General features: G+C 37.1%; 1 protein-coding gene across 2 annotated transcripts in view; it reads right to left on the bottom strand.

The window, feature by feature from the left end:
• Positions 1 to 248: 248 nt before the first annotated feature.
• LOC122794507 (myo-inositol 2-dehydrogenase-like) overlaps positions 249 to 13,982 on the bottom strand; it is a 624,687-nt gene continuing 610,953 nt past the window's right edge. For both annotated transcript variants that reach the window (XM_044062956.1, XM_044062955.1), the window contains one exon: positions 249 to 1,488. In XM_044062956.1, coding sequence (XP_043918891.1) covers positions 1,340 to 1,488 — 149 coding nt within the window. In that variant the 3' untranslated portion in view covers positions 249 to 1,339. The remainder of the gene's footprint in view (positions 1,489 to 13,982) is intronic.

The raw sequence follows: 13,982 nt of genomic DNA, 5'->3' as shown, positions 1-13,982 counted from the left end.
GCACCCATTTTTTGCACATGGGGTCGGGGTGTCACTTCAACAGTGACAACCCTCTAGAGCCAAGGTTTTACACTACCAGTGGCTAGTCCCACCACTGTAGTTCTTCCACACCACATACACCTACGGCCAACTTAGTATGTCCAACCCACGTCTTTGGAATGTGGGAGGAAACCGGAGCACCACATGCATTACAAATTCTTACAGCAATAATGCTTATGATGAATCAATGAAGACAAGAAAAACACATCTTAAAAAAGACAGAATAATTAATTTTATAATATGAAGAAACATTGCATTGCAAGTAGTAAGAAATATATGCCTGCATACAAACTGGCCAAAAATGACCTAAGTTTAACTGAAAAGCAGTATCCATCGAGCGTTCAAGAGGTCTCAGGTGCTCACATTCTAATGCATAAAAAATAGCATCAGAAATAACAGTATTTTCTGAAACTATTCACTTATTACTTATTTTCCTATGTGTTGTCCAATTACTCAGTATAACATTAAGCAACCTAGCTTCTGTGTGATTAAACTGGAAAAAAGCCTCATCCAACTAAAAGCTAGACATTTTAGACAAAACTATAATCTTGCAGTAAATCTCTGATTTTTACTCAATGTTTTAGCATTAGCAGAGATTGATGCAATTAACAGAATGAAAGAAATTACTTTTAAAAAGTCTTGCTTTCAGTAAAATAAGGAAATGTTAGATTAATAAAAAAGATTTAAAAGGCTAGGGCAATTTATACACACACGCATATTTATATATATAATTTACAGTAACTCTAAAATAAGTGCCACTAGCATCATATTTTGCTGAAATTGAGTCACAAAATTAGAGAGTCCCCCACCAACAACTCAGTGCTTGAAAAAAAGTCCAACGAAGATGGTATTACAGGTTGCTGGAAAAACAAGAAAGCATTAAAAGAACATCACTGTAATGTACAGATAATCCTAAACCAGTTTAAAGAGGGGAGTATACAACCCTCGCTCTCTCAAGAGACAATGAAGTAAAGCTTTAGAAAGTAAAACAGGCACGTCCACATGCAAATTATACAAAATGTACATAAAGCGGGGCAATAACCAACAGTTTTATATAATGTGCTTCATTTTGTAGTGGTTATAAAAAAGTAGAAAACCTGCTGAGCATTCAGTCTGCAACTTCTCAATATGTTACCTACTCTGAATGAAACAAAGTTCATCAATTCTGTAGAACACTATTACACAGCACCTGTTCAACACTACCTTCCTCTCTTCGAACCTGATGACTAAAATGTTGATGCTGGAAACCAATATTAATGTGCATTAAGTATGAAAGTGGCAGCAACAACTGGGATGGAGCTCACTGTATCTCAGTCTTTATTACAGTAACATCCATGGCTTCATTACGCAGATCAACTGCCGAACCATTTTGCCATGATTGTTCTGCAGCTGCAGCAACTTTAACTGTCGATAAAAATTGTTCTTTGGTAATAAAAGGGGCTTCTTTTCCTACAAAAGGAAAGGAAAAAAAAAGAATCATTTCACAAGCAAAATTAGACTAAGAGTTATTCTGACATATTAAGGAAAACACGTATAGATTCTTTAAAAAAAAAAAAAAAAAAAAAATAGTTACCACTTGCAAACACTAAAGAGAAGTATGCAGGCAGACTGCATTACAAATTGGTAGACGTACAAATATCTAAGGACAGTGAAAGAGTAATCCTTTGTATCAAAACACCCAAGGAAGAAGCTTAAGACCATAGCTTAGCTTGACAAAGGCATTAAATGTTTGCTTTTTTCCTCCTAAAGTTAAGGCGAACTGCCAAGCACTTTTCTGGAAAAAACAGTTTAAGTCTGATAGTCAGAAGTCTGATTAGTGCCTATTCTGATGCTCCATTTCTGTTACGTGCAGTGTTCAAGTCTTGAATATAATGGGGAAGGGTATGTTAAGAAATTGTGAACATCTTTTTTGAAAGTTAAAGATTGTTCTAAGTCTTACAATCCACTGTTCCAAGAAAGGCTCCAACATATATAGCAAAAACAAAGTTGGGATGAGTCTAGGATTCTATATAGAAGTAATGAAATAAAACAAAATAAAAATAGATACCAAGTACTTAACACTGTCAACTGATCTCTGGAATGGGTTTCTGCAGCACATGGAACACTGAACTACTTCCGTTAGGTGTCTAGCATAAACCTGTTCCAAAAATCTTGAGCTCCTTTCACTCATGAAGGCACACTCCTTTTGACTTGGTGATGGGATTGTAAGGGAGTGGGGGTACCTATAAATACACTAAGGATATATAATTATAAACATGCTTGCTTAAAAAAAAATCCTGAAGGAATTTCAGGAAATGACTGAATTTACTAAACACAAGGTCACCTTGAAGACAGATGCATTCTTAGTACGTTGCCTGATCTGCTTCATGGGTACATTGCTGGGTTCAACTTTGCTTCTCTTTTAACTTTGTATTTTTTTTCTGAAGGTCTTGCACAAACTGACATCATATGCTACACCAGGAAAGAACATCTAGTCACCAAATCAGTCAGTCTGGTCTAACTAGTGAGCAAAACCTTTCCAAAAAAAAATGATTTGAAAGATACTTTATATCCACAATTGCCAGGCCAAATGTCAAATCGGCTCAAACTCAATTCCAAACTTTTCATTTTCAATACTCATTTCCTCAGACTACAAAGCTTTTCATAAGTATGAGGCTGGCAACACCAAACTTAGCTTTATACAAAAAAAAAATCCTAATTATCACACATTTTATTAACTGAACTCCTACTTAACCTAACATTAGACATACAAGTGGTGTACAAGTGTCAAATCCGCAAAAATCAACTGCCCCATTAGAAGCAGAGCAATCCAAGAAGACGAAGAAAAAAAATGTTACATGTACATCTAGAAACAGGAGGAAGAAAGACCCCAAGGCCAGAAGGCAAATAAAAAAAAGCTGAATACGGGGAAGAAGGGAGAGAGAGAATACTGCAATGGTGAAAAAGTAGGACATCTACAGTTAATGGTGATTCCTTACACAACTGTACTATATCCTTCCTTATCACTGTTGAAGTATTCGTTACAAAAGGGAGAGCACTACAGCTGCTGAAGAAGGTGGGAGGAGGAGGAGGAAGCAACAGAAGAACCTTCCAGAAACACATGGAGGTTGGACATGGCAAATCCAGCTTTGCAGTGCTTAGTAAAAATATGCAAAGATGACCAAGTAACAGCTTCAAAAATTAATGTAGCATCAAGACCTTTGAAAAGCTCTAGAAGAGGCCACTGCCCTGGTAAAATGAGCACAAAAAGAACTAGGAAGCCGCTTGCCATGAAAAGAATACCAAAAGAAAATGGCCTTAGAAATACAAGAGGTGATGGTTCACTTAGAAAAAGCTAAACCCAATTTTTTTGGCATAAAATAGAAAAAAAAAAAGTTGCCAAGATTTCCCAACATACTTGGTCTTATCTCAGTAATATAAGCTGTCTATGCAAATTTAAACACTGTAAAACCTTCTCACTGTTAGTTGGACGGCAGTTAAAAAAAAAATAAGGAAGATGAATGGTCTGGTTCAAAGATAAGTTGACCACTTTGGAAAAAAAGGATTGGTCCTAAAAGAGACTCTGTGAAAAACTGGAAAAGGAGAAGCTGTAGTAAGGGCCCAAAGGTTATAGACTCTCTTGGTAGAAGTTACAGCCACTAACAAAACAGTTATCCAGGTACACAATTTCAAAGTTGAAGCAGCGGCTAGTTCAAAAGATGGCTAAGTTATTTTTTTAAGGAAAAAATTAAGGTCCCAATGAGGAGGGCTTAGCTTTCTTTGAGGTCCTCAATATGGGAATCAGAAGAGAGAGAAGGTATCATCTTCCTCCATTTCCAAAGCAAGGATAATGCCTTTTAAAAATTTAACCTTGTTTTCTTTGAGCTCCTCAATGGGTGAATAGGGACCAGGGGACTGGGGGTATCATCTTCCTCTGATCCCAAAGCATGGAAGTCACTTTTCAAAAAAATTGTTTAACCTCAAATCTAGAGGAAAGTGGTGTATCCAAAGGCAGGCATGCAGAAATGTCTGACAAATGAGCTTTAACAGATGAGAATGCCAGACCAGAATTGAGCAACTCATACAAGAAAGAACAGTTGGAATACTTACTAAGACAGAGTCCTGTTCATGTTTGTGACACCAAACAGAAAATCGTGTCCACTTAGCAAAATAAGATTTTCTAGTAGTGGATTTTCTGGCCTCCTGCAAAACCTGAAGCACATCCTCAGAAAAATTTGTGTCAAAAAGGAATCAAAACCCTATTACCCAGAGGGTTGAATGTAGGGCAAGACGATGAGGGTGAGAGAGACAGCCCTTGTCCTGTGTGAGAAGACTCATCCTGTGAAGTGACTTGTGACGATTGCCCCTGGCCAGGTGAATCTGTTGCCAAACTGGAAAGTAGTTAACCTGAGAGAAACAGGACTCTGGCTGAGGGGCAGATAAGGATGACTGTCAAATAGAGGCAGAGTTGTATCGGAAAGAAGCTTTCTGTCCTCTGGAATCCTGAGCAGGCTTTTTCAGGAAATGCTCTCTCTTGGAAGGTCTCTTGCCCTTCAAGGGTTGCTTATGATGCCTATGCACAAAGGGTGTCTTAGAAGGGAAGTTCCTTTGAAACTTAGGGATATGCAAAAGGAACATTTCTTAAGGTCCAGATTAACTTTCTCTCTATCTTGCAAAGTTCTAATGAGCTCTGCAGTAGCAGAGTCAAACATACTCTGGGTGTCCCAAGGGAGAGTCCAACAACTTGGCCTTAATATCCTCAGGGAAAGACTGCAACCTGAGCCAGGAATACCTCCTGGTAACAGATTCTGAAGCAGAATCCCGAGAACAGGCATCAGCAGCATCACAGTTGCACGTGATGGAATGGCAAGCTACTTGTGATGTAGAACCTAATAAGGAAATAGCAGAGCCCTTAGCTTCAGAGTCAGGCATGTCAGTTGAATACCCCAAAGTAAGAAAAGAGCCAGAACATAAAACACACAAAAAAATGCCCGTTGGACAAGCAAAGTGCTAAGTCTCCTTATATTGGTTTCATATTTATTTATTTTATTAAAAAGTGTTGCTCCAGGTCTTATGCTGGTAGGTGTTTTGTTTTATTTTTATGTGCCTTTTACATTTATTTTTATTTATTTATTTTACATTTGTTGACCGGGCTAGTCCAACTGGATACGTGTCCATTTTCAGTGGAGGCCCGGGGAGAAAAGCTCCAAAACAAAAACATACAAAAATATATATACTAAAAGTAACATACAAACTACTTGTAAAAAACTAAATATACTTAAAAATATAAAAACATCTGATGCTGAGATTTGGAGAGACATTCATATAGAGTAATGCATCTTCACAGTTTAATATAGTATACAAAAAGAAATAAAAGTACAGTATCTGGTAGGAACTAAACCTGGTAAGTAGTACTAATTAGTATGTAGTAGTGACGGAAAAGTGGTTAAGTGGGTAGCAGATAGATTAGAGAATAACAGCTAAGCAGGGTTAGTACATGAACATAACCAATGGTTAGAGAAGAAGAGTTTTAGATTATTTTTAAATAGTGGGAGAGAGGTTAGGGTTGTAAGGTCTTGTGGTAGTTGATTCCATATTTTACCAACATAGTTAGAGAATATGGAGTCACCTGCTGAGTTCTTGGATAAGGAAGTGTGAATCAACATTTTGTTAGCAGAGCGTAGATTTTTCAAGTTGTAATAAGGTTTTATGACGGAAGAGAGAATAGGGATATTACTGGGTTGGTATAGGGCTTTATGGGCAATTATTAGTTGGTTAAAATGTAATAAGTGTGGTAATTCAAGCCACTCAAGTTGTTTTAGGTTCAGACAGTGATGAGTCCTGTAAGGTGTATTTGTAGCAAACCTGGCGATGTTGTTATAAGCTCTAGCTAGTTTGTTAAGATTGTTTGTAGAAAGATTGCTGAATATTGGGGAAGCATATAATAGGGTGGAAATTAAGTGGGTTCTAGCTATTGTGGTTCTGGCAACTGGTGTCAAGAAGGGTTTTATTCTATATAGGGATACAAGTTTTTTATTAGTCAGTTGTATTGTATTGTTTATGTGAGTGTCAAACTTTAATTGATTGTCAATTGTGATTCCTAGGAGTTTGGTGGTGTGGTCTGGAGAGATAACAGTATTGTTGTTTGATGTAAGTGTAAAATGAAGTGGGGGAGACAAATGAGAGGGTTTAAAGAGCAAAAGTTTGTTTTTTTTGGGGTTGAGCAGAAGACAGTGGTTGGAGAACCATTCTTCTATAGTGGTAAAGGCTTTCTGTGTTATAGAATGAAGTTCAGTTTGGGATGAGGCAGAGCAGATGACAGTAGAGTCATCTGCATATTGAATACAGGTGGAGAGTGGGGTAGAGATAGAGGTCATTTATGAAAATGGAAAAGAGAAGTGGACCTAAAATAGAGCCCTGAGGAACACCTAGGGAGGTGGGAAGGAGATCAGAAAGATGGTTTTGCCAGAGAACTGCTTGTTTACGGTTTTCTAAGTATGATGTAAACCAGTTCATAGCAAGATTGTCCAGTGAGAGGGACTTCAGTTGGTGGAGGAGAAGTTGATGATTAACCATGTCGAACGCTTTAGATAGGTCAACAAAGAATGCTGAGGAAAGAATATTGTTATTACGATTATTGTTGATAGCGTTAGTAAAAGACAGCAAGGCAGTGGTAGTACTGTGAAATGGACGGAAACCATGTTGGCAGTTAGCAAGGAGGTCATTCTGAAGTAGGTGAGTTATTAATTGTTTGTGGATACATTTCTCCATAATTTTAGCAAGTGGAGAGAGTAGAGCTATAGGGCGATAGTTGGAGAACTCAGTAGAGTCACCACCTTTGTGAAGTGGGATGATGTGTGAGATTTTCCAAATGGATGGAATGGTGCCTTCTTTTATAATTCTATTGATCAATATGGAGATTGGGAAGGCAATGGCTTTGGCTCCTATTTGGAGGTATTCTGCTGGTAGTTTATCAGCTGAGGGGGTAGTAGGTTTTAGTTTTTGAAGTAAGGAGGAGATATAGGAGGTGGGTATAGGTTCAAGGTGAAAAGGAGGGGGAATGGCGCTTGGGCTTGGCAGATTGGAGGTATCAGGGTTTAGTTGATTTGCTAGATTTAATATAGTAGTAGTAAAGAAAGTATTAAAGGCATTTGCTGTTTGTATTGGACAATCAGGTTTGGAGTCTAGTGGATAAGGTGTGGCAACTTTGCCTGGGGAAAGTAATGTGCTAATAGTAGACCAGAATTTTTGTGGCTGTTGAAGGGAAGTTTGCTGGAGCTGGATATAAAAGTTCTTTTTATCTTGTAGGATAGCTTTTTTTGTTAGGTTTCTTTGTTGTCTAAAAGTTTGGCGATCAATAGTGTCTTTTGTGGTACGCCATTTGGCCCAAGATTTATTTCTATTATGAATTAGTTTTTTAGTTGAATTAGAGAGCCAAGGTGCTGGTTTGTTTTTCATTCTTATGGAACGCATTGGGGCATGATGGTCTAGGATAGCTAGGAAAAAGTTACTGAAGTAATTAACTGCTTCATTAATAAGGAGTGACTTAAGGGGGGACCAATTACATTGTTTAAGTTCGGTTAGAAACAGTTTGTTGTTAACATTTTTTTTGCAACGGGCAGTTCTGACTGGAGTGGGGATACTTAAACTTGTTTTATGTCTAATGATGTATATTAGAGAGTGATCACTAAGGTCATCTGGGAGAGTTCCTGTTGAATAGTTTTGTGGTGGACCGTTTGTTGGGAAGGGATAGTAAGAGTAGAGAAGAGGGGTTGTTCATAATACGTTAAGAGGTAAGTAGTGGTAAGAGTTGTTAGGAGTGAGAGTACTAGTAGCCATTGGAATCGGTTAGGCATAGTAGAAGAGTATAGTAGACATTAGAGGAGAAGGAGAAAAGAGAGGGTTTACTATATGTAGGATAATATAGATAGTGGTGGAAGGAGATTTATACTTGAGGAGAGTAGAAGTATAGATATGGGGTGTGGCTGTTGTAGATTCTTTGATTGGCTGTTGGTGAAAGGGGGCGGGAGTATGAGGGTATAAGTTAAGAGGTACTGGGGGCGGGTGGGAATTGGGGGCAGGGTAGGGGAGCGGAGTGAGCCCGAAGGGCGAACGGAGCGGGAAGACACAAGAGAGTATCTTGCCAAGGAAAACAATCTGTGGAGTGGAAGAAGGCGCAGGTAGGTCAGAGATGGAGTGCAAGTTTAGTTGTTAAAGTCAGCTAATGTGTATAGTTATGTTGTTAAACTAGAGTGTGGTATGGGAAAGATGCGAAGGGGAGGGTAAGAAGGAGCAGGTCAGGAATGGGTCTCTGTTTACGGGAGTAGCGAGTGAGGTGTAAAGGAGGTTAAAAGAGGTGAAGTTAAAGTTCATTAGTAAGATTCAGAACATACCTGGTCATATTGGTCTAGCAATTTATGAAAAACAAACACTATTAAAGACAAGCTTCAATACTTAGAAACTGCAATACACCAACAAATTCAGAGGAAGACACAGGAGTAGTTGATATCCATTTTTATTCCTTCTGTCCTGGTACCTCAGCTATTCGCCTTCAATGGGACATATATTTGCATTTTCAGTATCCTTTTATATATGCTTTAATTAATTAATTAAACATCAATCAATCAATGAAACATCATTATATCAAACAATTTAACTCATTCACCACTGAAATATATTTCAAGGAAGGAAACATTTCTATTGAACTTTTTACAAACACATTTTTTTCCTCTTTTACTTGATTTACAAATTTTATAAATATTAATTACAAAATATGAACTATAAACTAAACACTCCAAAAATAATTAATTAATAAATTTCATTGTGCAATAAATTCTTTTCAGATGTGCATACATATAACAACTAATCACTATGAAATATCAATATTACAAAACTTCAATTTTAATACATAATGAAACATTTAGTGAAAGCTAAATGTCATTAATACCCATTAAATTTCCAAGTTCATTCCCTTGGGGAATAAAGTATGATACTCAATGATAAACCTTTGTTCTAACTTACTCAAAACTACTTTGTAATTTCCTCTATTTGAATGAGGCCTGGCTAACACACTGAACTTAAAGCTATCATTCTCACCATTGTGTATGCTGCAAAAATGTGCAGCCACAGGGCTCTCTAGGTTTCCCCTCCTTATGTCACCTAGATGTTCCAAAATACGAATCTTAACTTGTCTAGTGGTTTGTCCAATGTACCACTTGGCTGGAATACAATCACAACCTAAAATGTAAATGACCCCTGTTGACCTACAATCAAACCTTTCGAAAGCAGTGTACATCTTTCCATTGATCTTCAAACCATGCATGTTTTTAGTTTTGCTACAGACAGAGCATTTCCCACATTTATACATCCCAACCATACCATCTCTTCTTACTTCGACTTTTCTGTTTAAGATCTCTTTCAAATTCGGATACCTTTTATAAGAAAAAGTAATATGTTTGGGAAAGAGGTGACCTATTATAGGATCTTCACATACGACCGGCCACAAATCCCTGATAACTTTTTCCATAACACATGAAAAATCAGAGTACTTGGATACAAAAAACAGCTTATCTAAGTCTAGTGCATTTTCAAACTCAAATATATGTTTATACCCTCGTATCCCAAATACTCTATTTTCACACAATCTTTGTTTTATAGATTCAAGCCTATCCTGCTCATATCCACGAGAATATAATCTATCCGAAATTTCATCACACACCTCTTCCCAGAGGTTTTTGTCTGAAGTATTTCTTAGATTCCTTTTAAATTCTCCTTCCGGTATGGCTTTAATCAAATGTGCAGGGTGCATGCTGCTAGCATGTAGAAAATTATTCACTGAAGTGGGTTTCCTATAGGTTTTATGCTCAACCAAACCATTTGCCCCCACATAAAATTCTACATCAAGAAAGGGAATTTGAAATTCAGAAATGTGTGCCACAAACTTTAAACCATGGTGATTGCTGTTTAAACTCACCATGAATTCATCAAAAAGAGTCGTACTCCCTTTACACACAAAAATCAGATCATCAATATAACGTTTGAAAAAAACCACATTATTAACAAAAAATGTGTTTTGAAACATAAATTCCCTTTCAAATTCCCCCATGTAGATCACAGCATAACTAGGGGCAAAAGCTGCACCCATAGCTGTTCCTTTTTTCTGCAAAAAATAATCCTTCTTCCACAAAAAATAATTGTGTGTTAAGCTAAACTCAAGCAAACTTAACAGAAATCTAGTATATGGTCCTTCCCCCATCATTTTGTACACTGCTTCCAAACCCCACCTAGTTTTAATGTTGGTGTAGAGTGATACAACATCAACACTAGCCCAATAATAATTCTCTTCCCATTTCAGTCCTTTTAAAGCCACACATACATCCTGTGTATTCTTGACGTGAGATTGAACCTTTGACAAAAATTTCTTTAAATGATGGTCCAAGAAAATATTAACTCTCTCAACAAAAGACCCAATCCCGAAATAATGGGTCTACCTGGAGGATTGGTAACATTTTATGAATCTTAGGAATTATATACATATAGGGGTGTTGGGGTTCCTTCATGGTTAAACTTTTTACATCCTTACTAGTGAAAAATCCCAATCTTTCACCTCTCTCCAGTAATTCATGAAGTTCACCAGAATAAGACTCAAGGGGTTACTTTCTAGCTTTTGATAAGTATCATCCACCAGTAAATTATTAATTATGTTCTCATATTTATCTTTGTTCATAATCACCCAATTGCCCCCTTTATCCGCCGGTTTGACAGTTACTTTATCCAATTCCATCCTAAATGTTTTTAGGGCCAGCCATTCATTTTTAGTTAAATTAAACATCTTTTTTCGTATACAAAAAGCTTTATGTTCCGATTCCAGCTTGGCCATAATAACATGTTCAAAGGCATTTATTGCCAAAGATTTCTTAGGAGGCATAAAAGTACTGTCACCTGGAAAATGGGGAACTTTTAAGTGACCATAACCACCTCCAAAAACCCCTTCCAAGTCAGATTCCATAAGGGACTCATGAAAGTTTTCATTCTCATTTTCATCCCCAATTGCATCCAATTCCATGCCTTCATAATCATATATACTTAAATTTAAGAGAGTTTCATCAAAAACATCACATTTTTCTTTAATTTTACTTTTTCTTTTCATGAAAATAAACCTTTAAATTTAATTTTCGAATAAAGGTTTTCACATCAAAAATAATGTCTGAAATGGACGGTATCCTGGTGGGTACAAATTTTGTCCCTTTTGAAAAAACACTCAACATTTCTTCAGACAGGGAAAGGTCAGAGAGATTAATCACATTCAAACCATCATTGGCAATAATGCCAGCACTGAATTCCATTTCATTCTCAACTTCACAACTTCCAATGGTATCAATGGGCTCACACGATATATTAAACTCATTTTGACAATCATGAGATGTTACTAATTCAGTATTATCCTGATAGGTGACATTGGTAACTTTTTCATTCATACTACTGTCCCCATAACATTCATGAGAAGATTGTGACTGTCTGTGTGATGATATTAAAACATTTTCAGTATAACTAGTATAATCACACATAATTACATCCCTGTTAATAACATCATGCTGCACATTTTTGCTGGAATCACTAAACTCTAAATTAACTTTCTGTCCTAAATCATTCCTAATAACATCACTGGTAGACTGATTCACTTCTTCCTCATTAGGCATCAGTTCTACAGAAACACCCATTGAACCAGACATTATGTTTTCATGATATAATCTTGACACTAAGTCCAAAGATTCGGAACTATCAGCTGTATGAGTAACCAAAACAGCATTATAGTGTCGTGAACTAGCGACGCTGTTAAAACATTTAGTGTCCACAACATCTAGCAGCTCAATCTTCCCATTAACTGAACAAAAAGACTCCGGAAAAACATTAACATTAACCTGTCGTACACTAACAGTTTCATCTAAACAGTCAGTTTCCAGAGTAATGCATTGCTCTGAGCTCCCTTTCCTGTTACCACTTTCAAATTCATCAGCATTATTACGTACAAAAGTATTTGTACAAAATTGCCTAGTTCCATCATATACAGAAATTGCTGCTCGTCCTACACTTTTATTATAATCGTGAATATCCAAACAGTTTGCACCCCCCACATTTAACGCCTGTTCCGAAAAAACATTAACTGGCTCAGACAAAGACCCTTTAAAACTAGGTTCTACCACTCGGTCCGCTGAACCATAAATGTTAATAATATCAATACCGGAAGAAGCATCTAATCGTGAGCTGCTGTTAATATCTAAACATTCAATATCCGCCAAACATAACTGCTCAACACTCCCGCATTCAGCGGAAGGCAAAACATCAGCGTGTCTTAATTCAGCACAACTGTTCAAACATTCGGTCAGTTGTCCAACCCTCCCATACACATTACCAATGGACTGGGAATGATCATTAATACTGGTAGTACCTTTAGAGGCAATATCTAGTACATTTAACATTTCAGAAGTTTTAAAAGATACAGTGCCGGAGAAAGCATTCATATATCGTGAGCTGCCATCATTATTCAAACATTCAGTATCCGCCGGACATGGCTGCTCAACGCCCCCGCATTCAACGGAAGGCAGAACATCAGCATCTCCTGGTTCAGCACAACTATCAAAACATTTAGCCAGTTGTCTAGTCCTCTCATACACATTATCAGTGAGCTGGGAATGATCATCAACACTAGTAGCATGTCTAGAAACAACATCTAGCACATCCAACACTTTAGAAATTTCACGCGTTTTGGATACAAGCGCATCAGATCTAGATGCGCTGATACCTTCTAACATGCTGTCCTCTAAAAACCCAGAGTGCTCATACACATAACTACTACCCTTTTTAAAGTTTTTTTCATTACTTTTTTTATCACTTTTTTTACCTTTTTTAACATTTTTAACAGAATAAAGCATTTTTTCATCATAAAAATTAACATTTACTTGTGCACTTGAAAACAAGGCACGCTGAGCATACGGGAGGTTTAAAGTCAGTTTTTTGACTGATTGCTGACTTGCAAATGACTTGTCTTACCCTGTTGTTTTCTGGTTGATCTCGTCTGCACATTGTATGACTTGTTTCTGGAATTCTGGTTTACCCTTCGGTTCTCTTCATTTTCCACATCCTCAACCACAATGTCCTCAAAGGACACACTCTTTCGACTACCACCAGTCTCTATGGAAGAACAGGAAGATATTTCATCATTTCCTCCTCTGTATCTTTTAAAGTTTCTTTTGAAACGACGCCCTCTTCTGGGCCAATTGTAAATTTCATTTTTTTCATAGTCACTAACATCCCTGTTCAGTTTAGATTTCTTCCTGGCCATCACTTCATTTTCAATTTTCTTTAACTTTTCATTTATCTCTTTGAATTTTGATTGAAACATAACATTGGATACCTTGTTTTTTACCTCTTGTTGTAAGTCAATGATTTTACTATGTAAACTGTCCATGGTTCTTTGATTCTTTTTAATCAGAATTTTCAACCAGCTCAGGCAACAGTCTTGAGCAGCTTGTCTCCACTCAGTCAGCAAATCATTTTCATCTTCCTTAAAACCTCCTGCAGGCAATTTGTCTATGCGCAGACCTCTGGGTGTTATATTCAGCATCACATACTTCTCAAGTAATTTGGAGTCATAGAAAACAGTCATTTCTTTTGCCATAATACGCTCAAGATGCACAAATTCTTCAGAACAAGTTTCACTGCTGCCCCCAGTCCACAAATCTGAGGCAGCATATTTTCTCTCTCTTTCTTTCAGTATATCAGCAAAAGAAAAATTCTCACCACTCTGTGCTTCCTCTGAAACAGACATCTTCGAAAAACAAACACTATTAAAGACAAGCTTCAATACTTAGAAACTGCAATACACCAACAAATTCAGAGGAAGACACAGGAGTAGTTGATATCCATTTTTATTCCTTCTGTCCTGGTACCTCAGCTATTCGCCT

This window comes from Protopterus annectens, chromosome 2.part1, assembly GCF_019279795.1.
Source record: "Protopterus annectens isolate FY-2018-M chromosome 2.part1, PAN1.0, whole genome shotgun sequence".
Lineage (NCBI taxonomy): Eukaryota > Metazoa > Chordata > Ceratodontiformes > Protopteridae > Protopterus > Protopterus annectens.
Note: the sequence above shows the minus strand (reverse complement) of the source record. Positions and strands in the feature narration are given on the sequence as shown.